Source organism: Natrix helvetica, assembly GCF_964273705.1.
Source record: "Natrix helvetica genome assembly, chromosome: 1".
Classification (NCBI taxonomy): domain Eukaryota; kingdom Metazoa; phylum Chordata; class Lepidosauria; order Squamata; family Natricidae; genus Natrix; species Natrix helvetica.
The window spans coordinates 342,803,057-342,818,896 of NC_138548.1; the positions used below are offsets into that span (position 1 = coordinate 342,803,057).

The window sequence follows — 15,840 nt, forward strand, 5'->3', positions numbered from 1 at the left end:
TGGAACATCTGTAAAAATGATCATGTGCCAGTAATGAAAAATTGGTGGGAACATATTGTTGGAAAAATAGTCAAAAATGAGCAGGTTAAAATAATGTGGGAGTTCAGAATACAAACTAGTAAAGTCTTGGCTCATAACACATCAGATTTAACTGTGCTTGAAAAGAAGACAGTGTGGATAATTGATGTGGCAATATCAGGGGACAGTAGCAGTGATGGGTTCAGGCAGCCGCTACTGCTGGTTCTCTCAGGGACGTGCCCTGTGTGCGTTTGATGTGCGCTGTGCACGTATGCGCAGTACAACGAAAATTGCTCTGCACATGTGCAGAAGCCAAAAACAAGATAGCGCCGCCTATGGCACAGCTGGGAGAACCGGTTTAGGGGCGTGGCAGGCCTGGGTCACTGCTGGTTCCAGCGACCCAGGATGCCAAGCTACTACTGGTTCGGCCGAACTAGTCTGAACAGGTAGGAACCCACCACTGGACAGTAGAATAGAAAAAAAAAAGAAAGAATTGGAGAAAATCACACAGTATCAAAACCTGAAAACTGAAATTGAAAGATTATGGCATAAACCCAGCCATGATGGTCACAGAGTTATCAGCATCCTGGGTGCCATACCCAAAAAATCGAGAATCTGACCATTGACAAAATTTTTCCATCTTTTAATTACAAAAAGGCCACCTTCCTTGTATTTGCAGATATACTACGACTCAATAAAGCAAATCTTTGAGAAAGCTTAAAAGTCTCAGATTTCCTGAACTGGAACCTTGACATTATGCTGATACATTATGACATGCTAAATTCTTGGGAAGAACTCAATGCCAATGAAGGCCAATGCCAATTAAAGAACGTATAAAGCTGTGATTTTGTATTTTTGTGGATATAATAATAATGAAAAACAACAGCACGACAAAGTAACAACAGTGTTGCATTGGAATATCTGCAAGAAATACCATTTGCCTGAAAGAAATGGTGAGGCCACAAAATAGGCAAAGTAATACAAAATGAAGGAGCAAAAGTACTCTGCAACTTTAGAATTCAAACACAACACCTGAGATTTCACCACTGTTGGTCAGAAAGACAAAATAAATAGATACTGCAGTAGGTTGGAAACAGCAGAAGAGAAGAGAAAGAACTAGAGAAAATAACAAAATACAAAGACCCGCAAATAGAACAACGATGACAAAAGAAAATGAAGATGATAGCAGTGCTGATAGGTGCCTTGGGTGCAATTTCAAACATCTGGAGCACCACTTGGATCCTATCAGCATTGGCAAAATCACTACCAGTCAATTGCAAATGCAAGCTTTATTTGGAACACTTACTTCCTGCAATGATACCTCCAACACCATGAAACATGTACATCTGATGGTGCAGCGATTAAAGTGCGGGTACTGCAGGCTACTTCTGCCCACTGCCAGCTGCCTGCAATTTGGCAGTTCAAATCTCACCAGGTTCAAGGTTGACTCAGCCTTCCATACTTGCGAGGTCGGTAAAATGAGGACCCAGATTGTTGGGGGTAATATGCTGACTCTGTAAACCACTTGTAAAGCGGTAGATAAGCCTTAGTGCTATTGCTATTGCCATTTGTCTATCCCAAGTCCTTGGGAAGGACTCAATAGGAAGACAAAAATCCTGTCTGAATATCTGGCTGACTGTGTGATGAACCCAATAAAACTGCAAATATGAAAGAGAAATATAAGCTTCCAATTCCATTCCATAGGTATTCTTACGAAGTAAAAATGGCCTGTAGGTAAAGTGGAAATGCCCACATTTGGGGTGGGGAGGGGGAGATGGGAAGGCAGAAATATCCTGGGGGAGGAAGGATGGCAAAAAACAGTATTGCCAGTATTCTGACTCAGGCTTCCCGAGAGCATGAAGCAAACTCCTTGTCCTGACAAAAACCCATTTTATTAATTGACTGTGAATTCTGCTCATTCACATCCAGCAAAGTCTTTCAAGGGAGGATTTACAGTCACAGACCTTATCTGTCTTGGAGAGCTGCCAGGACAGTGGTGGGTTTCAAAATTTTTTAGAACCTCTTCTGTAGGTGTGACCTGCTTTGTGGGAGTGGCTTGCTGGCCATGTGACTGGGTGGGAGTGGCTTGGCAGCCATGTGACTGGGTGGGCATGGGCAACTTGTAAAATGTGGTGAAACTCACTTAACAACACTCTTGCTTAGCAACCAAAATGTTGGCAAAGAAACTCTGCATTTGAAGCATGCAAGTCTTAAAGCTATCAAGTTACAAGACTCTTACACCCCTATCCCTTTAGAAAAAAAAAACCCCAGGGGTGTTCAAACCTGACAGCTTTAAGACTTGTGGACTTCAACTCCCAGAATTCCTCCTCTAGTCATGTTGGCTTAGGAACTCTGGCATTGAAGCACGCAAGTTTTAAAGCTGTCAAGTTACAAGACTCTTGCACCCCTAACCCTTTAGAAAAAAACCCCAGGGGTGTTCAAACTTGACAGCTTTAAGACTTGTGGACTTCAACTCCCAGAATTCCTCCTCTCGCTCTTCATCTTGATGATGTGTGGATGGGCGGGGGGCGGGAGATGGAACCGGTTCTAAACGACACTGTAGATTTGTGGAACCTCTTCTATAGAAGAGGTTAGAACTGGCAGGAACTCACCCCTATGCCGGGCCGATACCTGCAAAACATAGCAAGGAGTCTCAGAGAGTCACGAACCTATTAAGCGAACTAATTGTCTCCTGCAAACTCCACTCCCCTTTTGCTCCTCTTTTATTTCCTCTGGGAGGGGCCATTTATCGTCCACCTGTGGCCTTACTCCCAAGTCAACCCCTGTTCTTTAGCTGTTCCCTTCCTCTGGCAACTCTGCGCATGCGCACACTGGGAACAGGCTCCACTGTCTGTCTCACTGATGTCTGACTCTGAAGGCAGCTGATAACTGGCATACGGCCCTGCCCCCCTCTCTGCCTCCGACACAGAGCTCTCATCAGAGCCTTCCCCAGACTCCAGGACTGGCCCATGTTCCTTCCCAACTTCCTCCTCACTGTCCAAATCTCCGTTGGTGAGCCACAACAGCCAGCTTTTGTAAACGTGGTGTTCATGGTCAGCCATAGCTACCATGGCATCCATTTTGAAAACAGGCAAGTCTTTCCCTCAGTCTTCTGTGAAACTCTCCACAATATGCCCACCTGCCCAGCCAGATGGTGGACCTCCGACCTTGACAACAGACTGAGCAGTCGCGCAGCTCACTTAGTCACAGTTTCTCTCACCACCACCACCACCCCGGTTGTGAAATATGGTGTATTTTTACCTGTAACTGCATTATGTTTACATAAACATCTTTCTTTATAAATTAGCACATGCAAATGTGAAGCAAACCTGTTGGCGTGAGTGATACATTTTTTGAATGCATGAGTGATATATTTCCTTTTGGGGAGGGTATGAAAATGTGGGGAGCATGAAGGTATGTAGATCTCCTGGAGATTAAGGCTGGTTTCCGTTTTTTGTTTTATCCGCATTTACCAAAATGGAAGCCTTGAGATCAGTAGGGAGTGCAATTCTGAGGCATTTCAACCTGTCTCTAGCCAAACATTTGAGGAGTTGAAATCCCGATGAAAAAGCAGCCCTCGATATCTTTGTATCTCATTACCGTACTCTTCATGATTACAAGCTGAAAGTGAGCTGTGAAGCTCAGCGGGCCCACAGTCTCATTCTCACATGTGAAAATATTATTCTCACAGGTGGCCAGGGAGGAGAGTGACCAAATACACGTTGCACACTTACTGTATATGCAAGAGTGCAACATCAAAAGGGATGGTTTTTGTTTGTTTTTTTAGCATCACTGCAGTTCTGAACCAACACCTAGAATCATTTATGTGTTTTCCCTGCTGTGACTTGTGAATTGGAAAGAAGACTGGCTATAAAATGGAGTTGCAAATCTCTCTCTCTTTTTTTTTTTTCCTTTCCTCAATCAGGGCTGGAAATATAAACCAAAACCTGGATCCAGAATGTCCCACCTGTGTAGCTGGGGAAGTATGGTTCGAAGGAAAAAGGTAGGAAGTATGCCTGGAAAACATACTATTTATCTAATATCTACCTACCTACCTACCTACCTACCTACCTACCTATCTGTCTATCTATCAATGGCTGTGTGTATATGTTGCAGCATAACTCTGGAACACCTTGAGCAATTTCAACCAAACTTGGTACACAGATGAAACAAATACTGTGGGGGGTAAGACACCTCAACATCCCTTGGGGGGGGGGTGTTTTCTTAAGATACAGCCTGTTGTGCCTTAAAATGGCTTCTACTGTACTGCCTTAAAATGACTTCTACTGAACAGCGCAATGGAGTTGCCGTGGCAACGGCTTCACAGTACTCCATAAGGGGGCACCCTCTGGTAAGGGGGGAAAATCCAACATTAGAAATTACATTTGGTCTAGACATTTCCCCCCTATAAATAAATATCCGGGCAATGCCGGGTTATTGGCTAGTTTATTTAATAAATGTATATTCTGCCTATCTTGCTGCTTAAAGTGACTGGTAACCTGAGTGGGTGTGAAGGCTCACCAGTCCTTTAAAGTTATACATTTGGAAAGGTCCTATGAAACTCTTCTGAAAAGTTCCCTTTTCGAGGCTTCAGATCAAACAGTGAGGCTCTGGTTTTAAAGATCTGGTTCTAAAAGATAAGCAAAGGCACTTCCTTAAGATTTTATTTCTAGATCAATGGAGGTAACACACAAATAAAAGAAAAAAGTACAGGAAACTACCACCTGTATAGATGCAGAGTCTAGGTGCCCAGTTACAATGTTTGCTACAGCATATCAAGAAAATGCTTTCAAGTTGACTGTAGAAATTTAATGTGTGTTAAAACTCCACATACATTCCTCTTTCATTTTAATTAATGGAAGTCTATGTCCTTACCAACAAGAAATTCGAAGTTTTTTTAAAGATTTCAGATTGAACCTTACAGAATCACAGAATAACAGAGCTGGAAGAGACCTTGGAGGTCATCTAGTCCAACCCCCTGTTCAAGCAAGAGACCCTTACAGAATCATAGAATCACAGAGCTGGAAGGGACCTTGGAGCTCATTTAGTCCAACCTCCGCTCAAGGAAGAGAACGTTACAGAATCATAGAATCATAGAGTTGGAGGGGACCTCAGTGGTCCAGCGAGGAAGCACCGAAGATATCTGGTAGCAAACATTTCCACTGGTTGATTGTTCTCACTGTTAAGAAGTTTCTCCTCAATCCCAAGTTGTTTCTCCCTGTCAGATCCCTAACGTGATACTGCCATTCAAATGGAGGAAGGGGGGAGCATGGGGATAAGCTCTACTTTTACAAGCTTTTTCCCGGTGCCTAAGCGCCCTGCAGTGTTCTCACTTTCTTTGGAATGTAATAAGGAGGGAGGGGGCATGTGGATTGTTTTGGGTTGTTGAGGTCTTTTCCAACACGCACCAAAGTTCAAAAGCCTATCCTGCTCCTTCAGAGTCCAATTTTTGCTTCCATCGATTGTTGTGGCTTGCGCAATACTGATCTTTGTAGGTATAGTAGTTGTTCCGTAGCAGCTGAATATCTTTTCCAAGGCCTTCACGGGTTCTTGGTTTATCAAGTGCCGAGTCCGTGGCATATTTCTTGTTTGCTTGTTCCAAATGACTCCTTCTGTTTATTTTGGCTGTCTCATCCCCCCTCCCCTCCAAATGGGTTACGGTTAGGGCTATTGATTGATGCTTGGCAGTTACCTCTGTGAATTTATGTTTTTGTTTTTCCTTCCGTTCAATCATGTCCGATTCTTGGAGGCGGCCTAGACAAGCTTCTGCAGTTGTTGTTTTTTGGCAAGGCAAGACTTACCTTTGCTTTCCCTTGCTGAGGGAAAGTGACGGGCCCAAGGTCACCCAATTGGCTTTATGCCAAAATGGACCTAGAACTCAGTTTCCTGGTTTCTGATGCCTTAACCACTATACCAAAGTTGTTCTCACATTTATGTACCCCTACCATAAACTCTATTTTTATGACCCAGTAATCCAGTGGTGAAATTCAAATTTTTTACTACTGGTTCTGTGGATGTGACTTGGTGGGCGTGGCAGGGGAAGGATAGTGCAAAATCCCCATTCCCTCCTCACTCTGAGGCCAACCAGAGGTGGCATTTGCCGGTTCTCCGAACTACTCAAAATTTCCATTACTGGTTCTCCAGAACCTGTCAGAACCTGCTGGATTTCACCCCTGCTGTAATCCTTTAAGGGCAACTGGATGGAGTTGAGCGTTTACTGGCCAGATGCCCTTCCTGACGCCATGCAACATTCGCAGCAGGTATTTTTTTCTTTCCGCCCTAAGAGAGAGAAATGCCTGCTGCTACCTAAGCTTGAACACCCAACCTTTTGAGTGGGAGGCGAGTGTCTTCACCACTAGGCCATTACGCCGCTCTATGCACCCCTATCATAACCATGACAAAACTATCACCCCAATTTGCAACGGGCAAACATTTTTCAGGCATAAGATTTTAATATTAGCCAAGGGCCTATGCAGTTATCGTTTAAAAAACCCATCCTGATACCTTTGGTTATCTCAGTTCCCAAAAGGGAACTTATGCCCAGCCTGTGATGTTAAAGCTACCCTAAGAGTGGGTTTCTTTCTTTAGGGCACAGTTCAGTAAAATTTATTTTAAACTTCAAAGCCCTGAAGACTTCAGAGCTTGACCACCTAAGAGACTAAAGGTAAAGCTTCCCCTCACACATATGTTCTAGCAGTTCCCGGCTCTAGGGGGCAGTGCTCATCTCTATTTCAAAGCCAAAGAGCCAGCGCTGTCCAAAGACGTCTCCGTGGTCACGTGGCTGGCATAACTAAACACCAAAGGCGCATGAAGCGCTGTGACCTTCCCACCAAAGGTGGTCCCTATTTTTCTACTTGCATTTTTACATGCTTTCGAACTGCTAGGTTGACAGAAGCTGGGACAAGTAACGGGAGCTCACTCCGTTATGCGGCACTAGGGATTCGAACTGCCAAACTGTCGATCTTTTTAATCGTAAAGCTCAGCGTCTTAGCCACTGAGCCACTGCATCCCATAAGAGGCTACCTCCCCTCTTGTGGACCTGTGCAAACACTAATATTTGCAGGCCAAACACTTTTAAAGATGTTGGTGCTGCTTTCAGAAGCCTGATTGTCAACTACCTTGTTGTGTGTTGTTCCCAACTTGGAAAGCTTTCCCTGGGGAATTTTATTTGGTGACCACCCTTAGAAAAAGAATTAAGGCACATGTTTTTAAACTGGCCTTTTGAGCAGTAAATTTAGTACCTGTGTATTATTTTTAAATTATTTTAATTTATTAAATTCTTTTAAACTTAATAAAGTCCTAAGTGCATTTGTAGTTATATTGTGCTGTTAACTGCATTGATTGTCCAGTCAGAGCAGGATGATGAAAACACAACAGAAAACAGAATAACAGAGTTGGAAGGGACCTTGGAGGTCTTCTAGTCCAGCCCCCTGCCTAGGCAGGAAACCCTATACCATTTCAGACAGATGGCTATCCCACATCTTCTTAAAGACTTCCAGTGTTGGGGCATTCACAACTTCTGGAGGCAAGCTGTCCCACTGATTAATTGTTCTAACTGTCAGGAAATTTCTCCTCAGTTCTAAGTTGCTTCTCTCCTTGATTAGTTTCCACCCATTGCTTCTTGTCCTGCCCTCAGGTGCTTTGGGGAATAGTTTGACTCCCTCTTCTTTGTGGCAGCCCCTGAGATATTGGAAGACTGCTATCATGTCTCCCCTAGACTTCTTTTCATCACACAAGACATTCCCAATTCCAGCAACCGTTCTTTATATGCTTTAGCCTCCAGTCCCCTAATCATCATGAGACTTAAAGGCAATGAACTGCAAATAAATACATTAGATTAGAGCCTACTTTCCTGTGTCAATTATACAATTCCAGAATTTACATCTGTTTTAAAGCCAATTAAAAAAAGAGCAAATTAAGCCAGGAGTGAGAAACTGTTGTGACAATTCCCATCATCAGTTATTTTGACCAGACTAGTGTCGCCCAAATAAATAAATAAACTTGATCTGGGGAGAGCCATTATTTCCATATTCCTCCCTTTTAAACAATCACAAAGGAGAAAAGAAGACAAACAGAATTATCATTACAGAAAGGTTAATGCTGGCTGGGGAATTCTGGGAGTTGAAATCCATACATTTTAAAGTTGTCCAGGCTGAGAAGAACTGGTTTGGATGCTGAGTTCTAAATAAATGGAGGACACCTGGACAAAGAAAGGAAAATAGGAAAAGAAAGTCCAAATGAAATACGCATCTCCTTGTCTCTGGGATCTGATGCAGTTACTGTACTTATGCCCTTCATAATTTGTACTGCATTAGAAACGGTTCTTGTTTTGGAATGGCAAATATGCATGGTGTCCTAGCCAGTAGGGCTGAATGTCTATGGAGATTCTCAGTCATCCAGGTCCTGGTTGTTCCACAGGTGCTTTTTTTCAAGACGCAACTGGACTTTCTGGTTTTTTTTTCTTTGAAGACGTTTCGCTTCTCATCCAAGAAGCTTCTTCACCTCTGACTTTGCCCACCATCCAGTCAGAGCAGAAGAAGCTTCTTGGTTGAGAAGCGAAACAACTTCAAAGAAAAAAAACCCAGAAAGTCCAGTTGCGTCTTGAAAAAAGCACCTTTGGGACAGTAGAGCAGTACTTCCCTCAGCCAAATGTCGGCGTTCCAAATATCATCCAAAATTAAATCAGAGTCCAAGGCAGAGCTTTCCTCAAAGTTCCAATTTATTAAGAGAGACAATACAATACAATAGCAGAGTTGGAAGGGACCTTGGAGGTCTTCTAGTCCAACCCCCTGCCTAGGCAGGAAACCCTATACCGTTTCAGACAAATAGCTATCCAACATCTTCTTAAAGACTTCCAGTGTTGGGGCAGTCACAACTTCTGGAGGCAAGCTGTTCCACTGATTAATTGTTCTAACTGTCAGGAAATTTCTCCTCAGTTCTAAGTTGTTTCTCTCCTTGATTAGTTTCCACCCATTGCTTCTTGTTCTACCCTCAGGTGCTTTGGAGAATAGTTTGACTCCCTCCTCTTTGTGGCAACCCCTGAGATATTGGAACACTGCTATCATGTCTCCCCTAGTCCTTCTTTCTCTTAAGCTAAACATACCCAGTTCCTGCAACCGTTCTTCATATGTTTTAGTCTCCAGTCCCCTAATCATCTTTGTTGCTCTTCTCTGCACTCTTTCTAGAGTCTCCACATCTTTTTTACATCATGGCGACCAGAACTGAATGCAGTATTCCAAGTGTGGTCTTACCAAGGCCTTATAAAGTGGTATTAACACTTCACGTGATCTTGATTCTATCCCTCTGTTGATGCAGCCTAGAACTGTGTTGGCTTTTTTGGCAGCTGCTGCACACTGCTGGCTCATATTTAAATGGTTGTTCACTAGGACTCCAAGACATGTTGGTACACCTGTGGAAACCCGAATCTGAAAACTTCTCGGGGTTCCCACCCAGTTGAAAGTTCATGATCTTGCCCACACACCCACAAGTCCATCACATGGTCCAATCTTCCACTGCCGCACTGGCATTTCCACCCATCCAGTTCTGGTCAGGCTCAGAGGTGTAGAGAACAAAAGATGACCTTGGCTTTCTATAAAGGAATTTTGTATTTTGACAGCAATACATTCTACTCCTTACTATTCCCTCTCCCAATTCCCCACTAATGAAAAAGCATAGTAAAATATTAGAGAGTGTAGCAGGCCAAAGATCCAGCATGGAATATGACTGTAAGCCTTACACTATCCACCAATTATTTTAAAAGAAATAATTATTTTTTTCCTCCAAACTTACTCCAGCTTCAGTGAGGCCCAATGGATTGTTCCAAATGCTTAGTGACATTTTACTGTTACTGTTTTTATTTCAAATGCCATTTATGGCTTAAGAGCCAGAGTAGCATAGAAAATAAAAGCTTAGTCTCACTAGTCTACGGGCAGCAAATAAAAAAGAATGAAAACTCTAGACAGATGTGAAGATTTCCTATAAATCCTTCTATTCCTTTCCTTCCTTCCTTCCTTCCTTCCTTCCTTCCTTCCTTCCTTCCTTCCTTCCTTCCTTCCTTTCTTTCTTTTTTCTTTCTTTCTTTTTTCTTTCTTTCTTTCTTCAAAAATAAAGCACTGATGTAATACAGGTAGTCCTTGACTTACAACACTTCATTTTGTCACCAAAGTTGTAACGGCACTGAATCATGTGACTTATGACCATTTTTCCCCACACTTAATGACCACTGCAGTGTCCCCATGATCACATGATCAAAATTCAGATGCTTGGCAACTGACTGGATATTTATGATGGTTGCTGTGCCCCCGGGGTCATGCAGTGCCCCCTTTTTGCGACTTTCTGACAAGCAGAGTCAATGGGGGAAGCCAAATTCACTTAACAACCGTGATACTAATTTAACAACAGGAGTCACTTAACAGCTGTGGCAAGAAAGGTCATAAAAGGGGGAACATAAAACTCACGCAACAAATGTCTCGCTTAACAACCGAAAATTTGGACTCAATTGTGGTCGTAGGTTGAGGACTACCTGTGCCAGGCTGGTTTTTGTAACTATCTGGGGTCGCTTGGGGCTTTGACGAAAGAAAAAATGATGATTTATGAGCTTGTATACAGATGCACCAATCTCCATCTATTGGTTCATTCTAAATTAAACAGCATTGTATTATATTGGGGTAGCCATGCCATAGCCTGAAATGTATTTACATTCACATTTGTTTTTTTCCCCAAAACTTGCATTTTCATTATTCTACAAAAGATGGATCTCAGCCTTACTGGCTTCAGCACCACCATTCTCCCACGCCATCTCCAGCCTGGTGGATATCTGGGTAGAATGAAATATTTCAGTTTTCCCTGTTGGCTATGCTTGGCTGCGGATTTTGGAAGCTTTAGTTCCCCCATATGGAGAATACCAAGCTGGGGACAGCTGGTTTTATTTAAGTACAGGTAGTTCTCGACTTTTGACCAAAAGTGAGGCCAAACGTTCGGTTGCTAAGTGAGACACTCATTGAGTGAATTTCGCTCCATTTTATGGCCTTTCTAGGCACAGTTGTTAAGCAAGTCACTGCAGTTATTAAGTTAGTAATATGGTTAAGACACTGAGCTTGTCGATCAGAAAGGTTGGCAGTTTGGCGGTTTGAATCCCTATCTCTACCTAACGGAATGAGCTCCCCTTACTTGTCCCAGTTTTCTACTTGCATTTTTACATGCTTTCGAACTGCCAATCTAGCAGTTCGAAAGCATGTAAAAATGCAAGTAGAAAAATAGGAACCACCTTTGGTGGGAAGGTATTAGTGCTCCGTGCGCCTTCTGTATTTAGTCATGCCGGCCACATGACCACAGAGACGTCTTCGGACAGCGCTGGCTCTTCGGCTTTGAAATGGAGATGAGCACCGCCCCCTAGAGTCGGGAACGACTAGCATATATGTGCGAGGGGAACCCTTACCATATGGTCGTTAAGTGAATATTGACTTTGAATATTGACTTTGATTGTCAGAAGGTTGCAAAAGGTGATCACATGATCTGGGATACTACAATTGTCATAAATACATGCCAGTTGCCAAGCATCTGAATTTTAATCATGTGACCATGGGCTGCTGCAACGGTTGCAAGTGTGAAAAATGGTAATACGTCACTTTTTTCAGTGCAGTTATAACTTTGAAATGAATTGATGTAAGTTGAGGACTATCTGTATTTCATGAAAGGTCTACCTCAGCTTGACTGACCCCAGGAATATTCTACAGGCCTCCCAAACCACTGGGTGTCCCGTTTTTCACAACCACGGGGCACGCAGGGGTGGGTGGCTGCCAGCATTACTGCCTGTTTGGTCCGTGCAAAATTTTTGCGTGTGCACACCAAGTGAGTACACATGTGCATTTGCACATCAATAGGTCTGTGCCTGCGCAAAATATTAAAATGGAAATAAATTACACATATGTGCAATGAAAATTGCACATATGTAAGCGCAGAGCCAAAATCTGCAAGCGCAGAGCTAAAAACCTGCAAGTAGAGAGCCAAAAATCAAGATGGCGTCGCTGTAATAGAACCAGTTCGGACAGAACAAAAACAGCACTCCTGGGGGGTTTGGGAGGCAAAGAACGGGGGCACAGAAGGTTTAGGAGGCCTGCAGAATGCTCCTGGGGTCTGGGGAGAACAAAAATGGCACTCCTTGGGGGTTTGGGAGGCCAAAAATGAGCATGTTTTTTCACCTGTTTTCCTCAAAAATGAGGTGTGCAGAGGGTTTGGGAGGCCTGCAGAGTGCCCCTGAGGGCTGGAGAGGGCCCCAACAATATGCTCTTGTTTTTGTGAAAAACAGGCCTGTTTTCTCCTCCCAAACCCCACATGCATCGCATTTTTGCCCTCCCCAGCCCCTAGGAGCACTCTGCAGACCTCCCAAACCCTCTGTGCACCCAGTTTTTGTGAAAAACAAAGCTTGTTTTTGGCGAAAATGCGATGCGCGGGGCAGGGTTTCTGGAGGCCAAAAAATGGCTGTATTAGGTATATAAGACACACCAACATTTCCACCCTTTTTTTAAGGGGAGGGAGTGCATCTTATAACTCCAAAAGGTACGGCACTTTTATTTAAAAGGACAGGTTTTTGTGAGTTGCAGCACACTTCAGATGCCCCAAGTGGCTTAATTGTTACAGATTTAAATTGGGATGAGGGAAAGGAAGACAAGCTGGTTTGTAGATGAAGGTTACAACATGAGATAGATTGCGAGTAACACTTGTCATGGATTAAAAATCCATTTATTTGTTGGAAACTATTGAGGCACCCTGAAACATTTTGAGATATAGGAGTTCAGCAATCTCTTGCAGTTAAAAGTCTCTTTACAGGGCTGTTCAAGTCTCATGTTGCCCAAAAAGGTCATTTTGAAACCTGCAATAATGTCATGGGAGATTGAAGTCTTCTGCTCTGGCTTTGTCCTTGTCTTGAGTGCTGATGTCAACAAAGCTGCATCCATTAATTCCTTTTGCCCAAGGACTGACTTTTTTTTACAAAATTCATCCCATTTACAAAATCATCGATCAAGCAACCGGCCCCTGATTAAAAATCTTGGCCATGCTACACAGGGCCATTCCCTGGCTGGAAGCAAGTTTTTTTTGTTTTGTTTCATCAGCTTCGGTTTTCTAATTTGCAAAATGGGAACAATCACAGTGCCTTGTCTTAGTGGGTTTTTATTTGCACGGCCTGTGAATGTTGCAAAGCATTTCACACATGACAGATACTAACCCTGAATGACTCCACTGGCTTTGCAGTCCTCGGCGCGTCAACCTGATTGCTTCAAATCGTGTTCAGAGAGGAATTATACTTAAAACATTAGAGACACTCTCGCTGTCCCTCTCAAAACAAATAACTCGCTAGGATTTGGGGAAGGGGGGCGTTTAAGGTTGAAGACCTCTGTCAAATTGTCAGGGAGGGAGAGGGCTTAGAAAAGGGACTTGGGCAGGGCAACTGGCAAAGTGTTAAAATGAAATTAGCGTGCTGTCTGACAAGGTGGCAACACTCGAAGCTGATGGCTTGTGTTCGAAATAGCAAGTGCTCGTCTGGAAATAAATAAGCCAAAGACCTAAAGTAAATAAGCCATTAAATATTTAATATATATAAAAAAAGCTGAGGAAGGTGGCATGAACAAAGCAGATGTGATGAAAGTCTCTTCTGGCAGAGCAGCAACAACAAAATGCTGAAGCATTATTTAGTCAGAGTATCAGCACCTCCTCCTTCCGCCAAAACAACTAAGGAGTATGCGTGGTGCCCAGAAGGTATGAGCAATGTGGGCTATGTAGTCCAGAGAGTTGCAATGTAATTTTAGCCAGGGGCTCACTCCTTTCTGCCTGCCTGCCATCCCAACATCTCTCTTCCTTTCTTCCTTCCTTTCCTATATCTTCTTTTCCTTCCTTCCTTCTTTCTTTTTTCTTCCTTTCCTATATCTTTTCCTTCCTGCCTTTTTTCTTTCTTTCCCTTTCTTTCTCTTTCTCTCTCTCTCCCTTCCTTCCCCTTCCTGCCTTCTTTCTTTCCTTTCTTCTTCCTTTCCTATATCTTCTTTTCCTCCCTCCCTCCTTCCTTCCTTTCTCTTCCTTCGTTCCTTCCTTTCTTCTTCCTTTCCTATATCTTTTTTTCTTACTGCCTGCCTGTCATCCCTTTATCCTCCCTCCCTCCCTCCCTCCTTCCTTCCTTTCTTCTTCCTTTATTATATCTTTCCTTCCTTCCTTTCTCCTTCTCTTTCTCCTTCTCCCTAAAGTTCAGGAGCCAGTGGCTTAATGCAAAGTGGGCAGGGCCAAGTGTACATGGCCAATACTAAATTTTTCATATTTTCCAACTAAATGAGGACAAATTCTAGAAAGGTTTGGTGTGAGATTGCAGGAAAGAGGGAAAATAATAGAAGTGGGGTTCAGACCCTTATGGGTCCATTAATAGCTTGTCTGATAGATGGAAACTTAATCCTGGTGCCGAGAAATCTGGGAAGTAGAAGCATCTGAAATTGTTCCAAGAGACTCCATCAGAACTCACTCACTAGAAACGAGTCTGGCAAACTCCCCGTCTGCTTTCCAAGGTTCTGAATTCATATTCTTGAAGCCCAAGTAGTTCTGGCTTCCTCAGTCTTCCCCAACTGGGGTTGGGTAGGGTTGTGGAATAAACCCCAATTTTTGTAAAAAGCTAAGCCATAATTTTTGATACACAAATTCACAAGGGCCAGGATCACATATCAGTGTAAGTCAAAACAAATTGCATTTTGGCTTTGCAAGATGTATGAAAGCAGAGGTATAGATTAAATAAATACATCAGAGAAAAAAATCTGCAGTAGATTCCACTTTAAACCTTTATTTATTCTCCCACCTGAATTCCCTGCTGCTTTTATTTGATATGTGCTTTTATTGCTTATACATTTATCAACAACCACTAACTGTTGTTTATTTCCTTTCATAATAGTGTAAGTCAGGGATGGGCAGACAATTAAATGGAATGTAAGAAATTAGGATAATTGAAGGAGCCTTCAATTCAGTTTGCAAACCTTCCCAAGAAGCTTGCGAAATTTTGAAAAATGAGATTACAAAAGCCCAGTCTAGCACAATACCAATGAAAAAGAAAAATAACAGCTCCCAAAAGAAAACAGCATTGCTGCATAAAGAACTCTCTGACGAAAGACAAAAAAGATAAGTATAAAAAGTGGAAAGCGGGGGGACATAACTAAGGCAGAATATCAGCAAATAGCCTGAGTATGTAAAGATGAAGTGAGGAAAACTAAGGCTCACAATGAAGAAAGGCTTGCCACAAAAGTAAAAAAATAACAAAAAAGCTTCTTCTAAAATGTTAAAAACAAGAAAAAAGTTAAGGAAACAATTGGTCCATTGCTGGGGGAAAGTGGCAAGAAGGTGACAAGCAACAGGGAGAAAGCAGAACTATTTAACTCATGTTTTGCATCTGTCTTGCACCTATCAAAAACAGCACCACAAAAACCAGATTAGGAACACAAGTTGAAATAGGAAAGAAAATGGTAAGCGAGCACCTGTCTACCCTAGATGAGTTCAAATCACCAGGACTGGATGGATTACACCCCAAGGTTCTGAAGGAACTGGCAGACGAGATCTCAGAACCACTGAACTATATCTTTCAGAGATCCTGGAACACCGGGGAGATCCAGGAAATTACAGACTTATCAGCCTTACCTCAATATCAGGAAAGATTCTGGAAAAGATAATCAAGCAACAAATTAGCTAACACCTAGAAGCAAACAAAGTAATAGCCAAAAGCCAACATGGGTTTGTCAAAAACAGATCATGCCAGACTAATCTTATTGCATTCTTTGACAAAGTGACAAAATTAGTGGA

General features: G+C 42.7%; 1 protein-coding gene across 1 annotated transcript in view; it reads left to right on the plus strand.

The window, feature by feature from the left end:
- GABBR1 (gamma-aminobutyric acid type B receptor subunit 1) overlaps positions 1-15,840 on the plus strand; it is a 200,153-nt gene that overhangs the window by 52,094 nt on the left and 132,219 nt on the right. The window contains exon 2 of the mRNA XM_081947416.1: positions 3,944-4,021. Within this exon, the coding sequence (XP_081803542.1) occupies positions 3,977-4,021 (45 nt within the window). The 5' untranslated portion in view covers positions 3,944-3,976. The remainder of the gene's footprint in view (positions 1-3,943; positions 4,022-15,840) is intronic.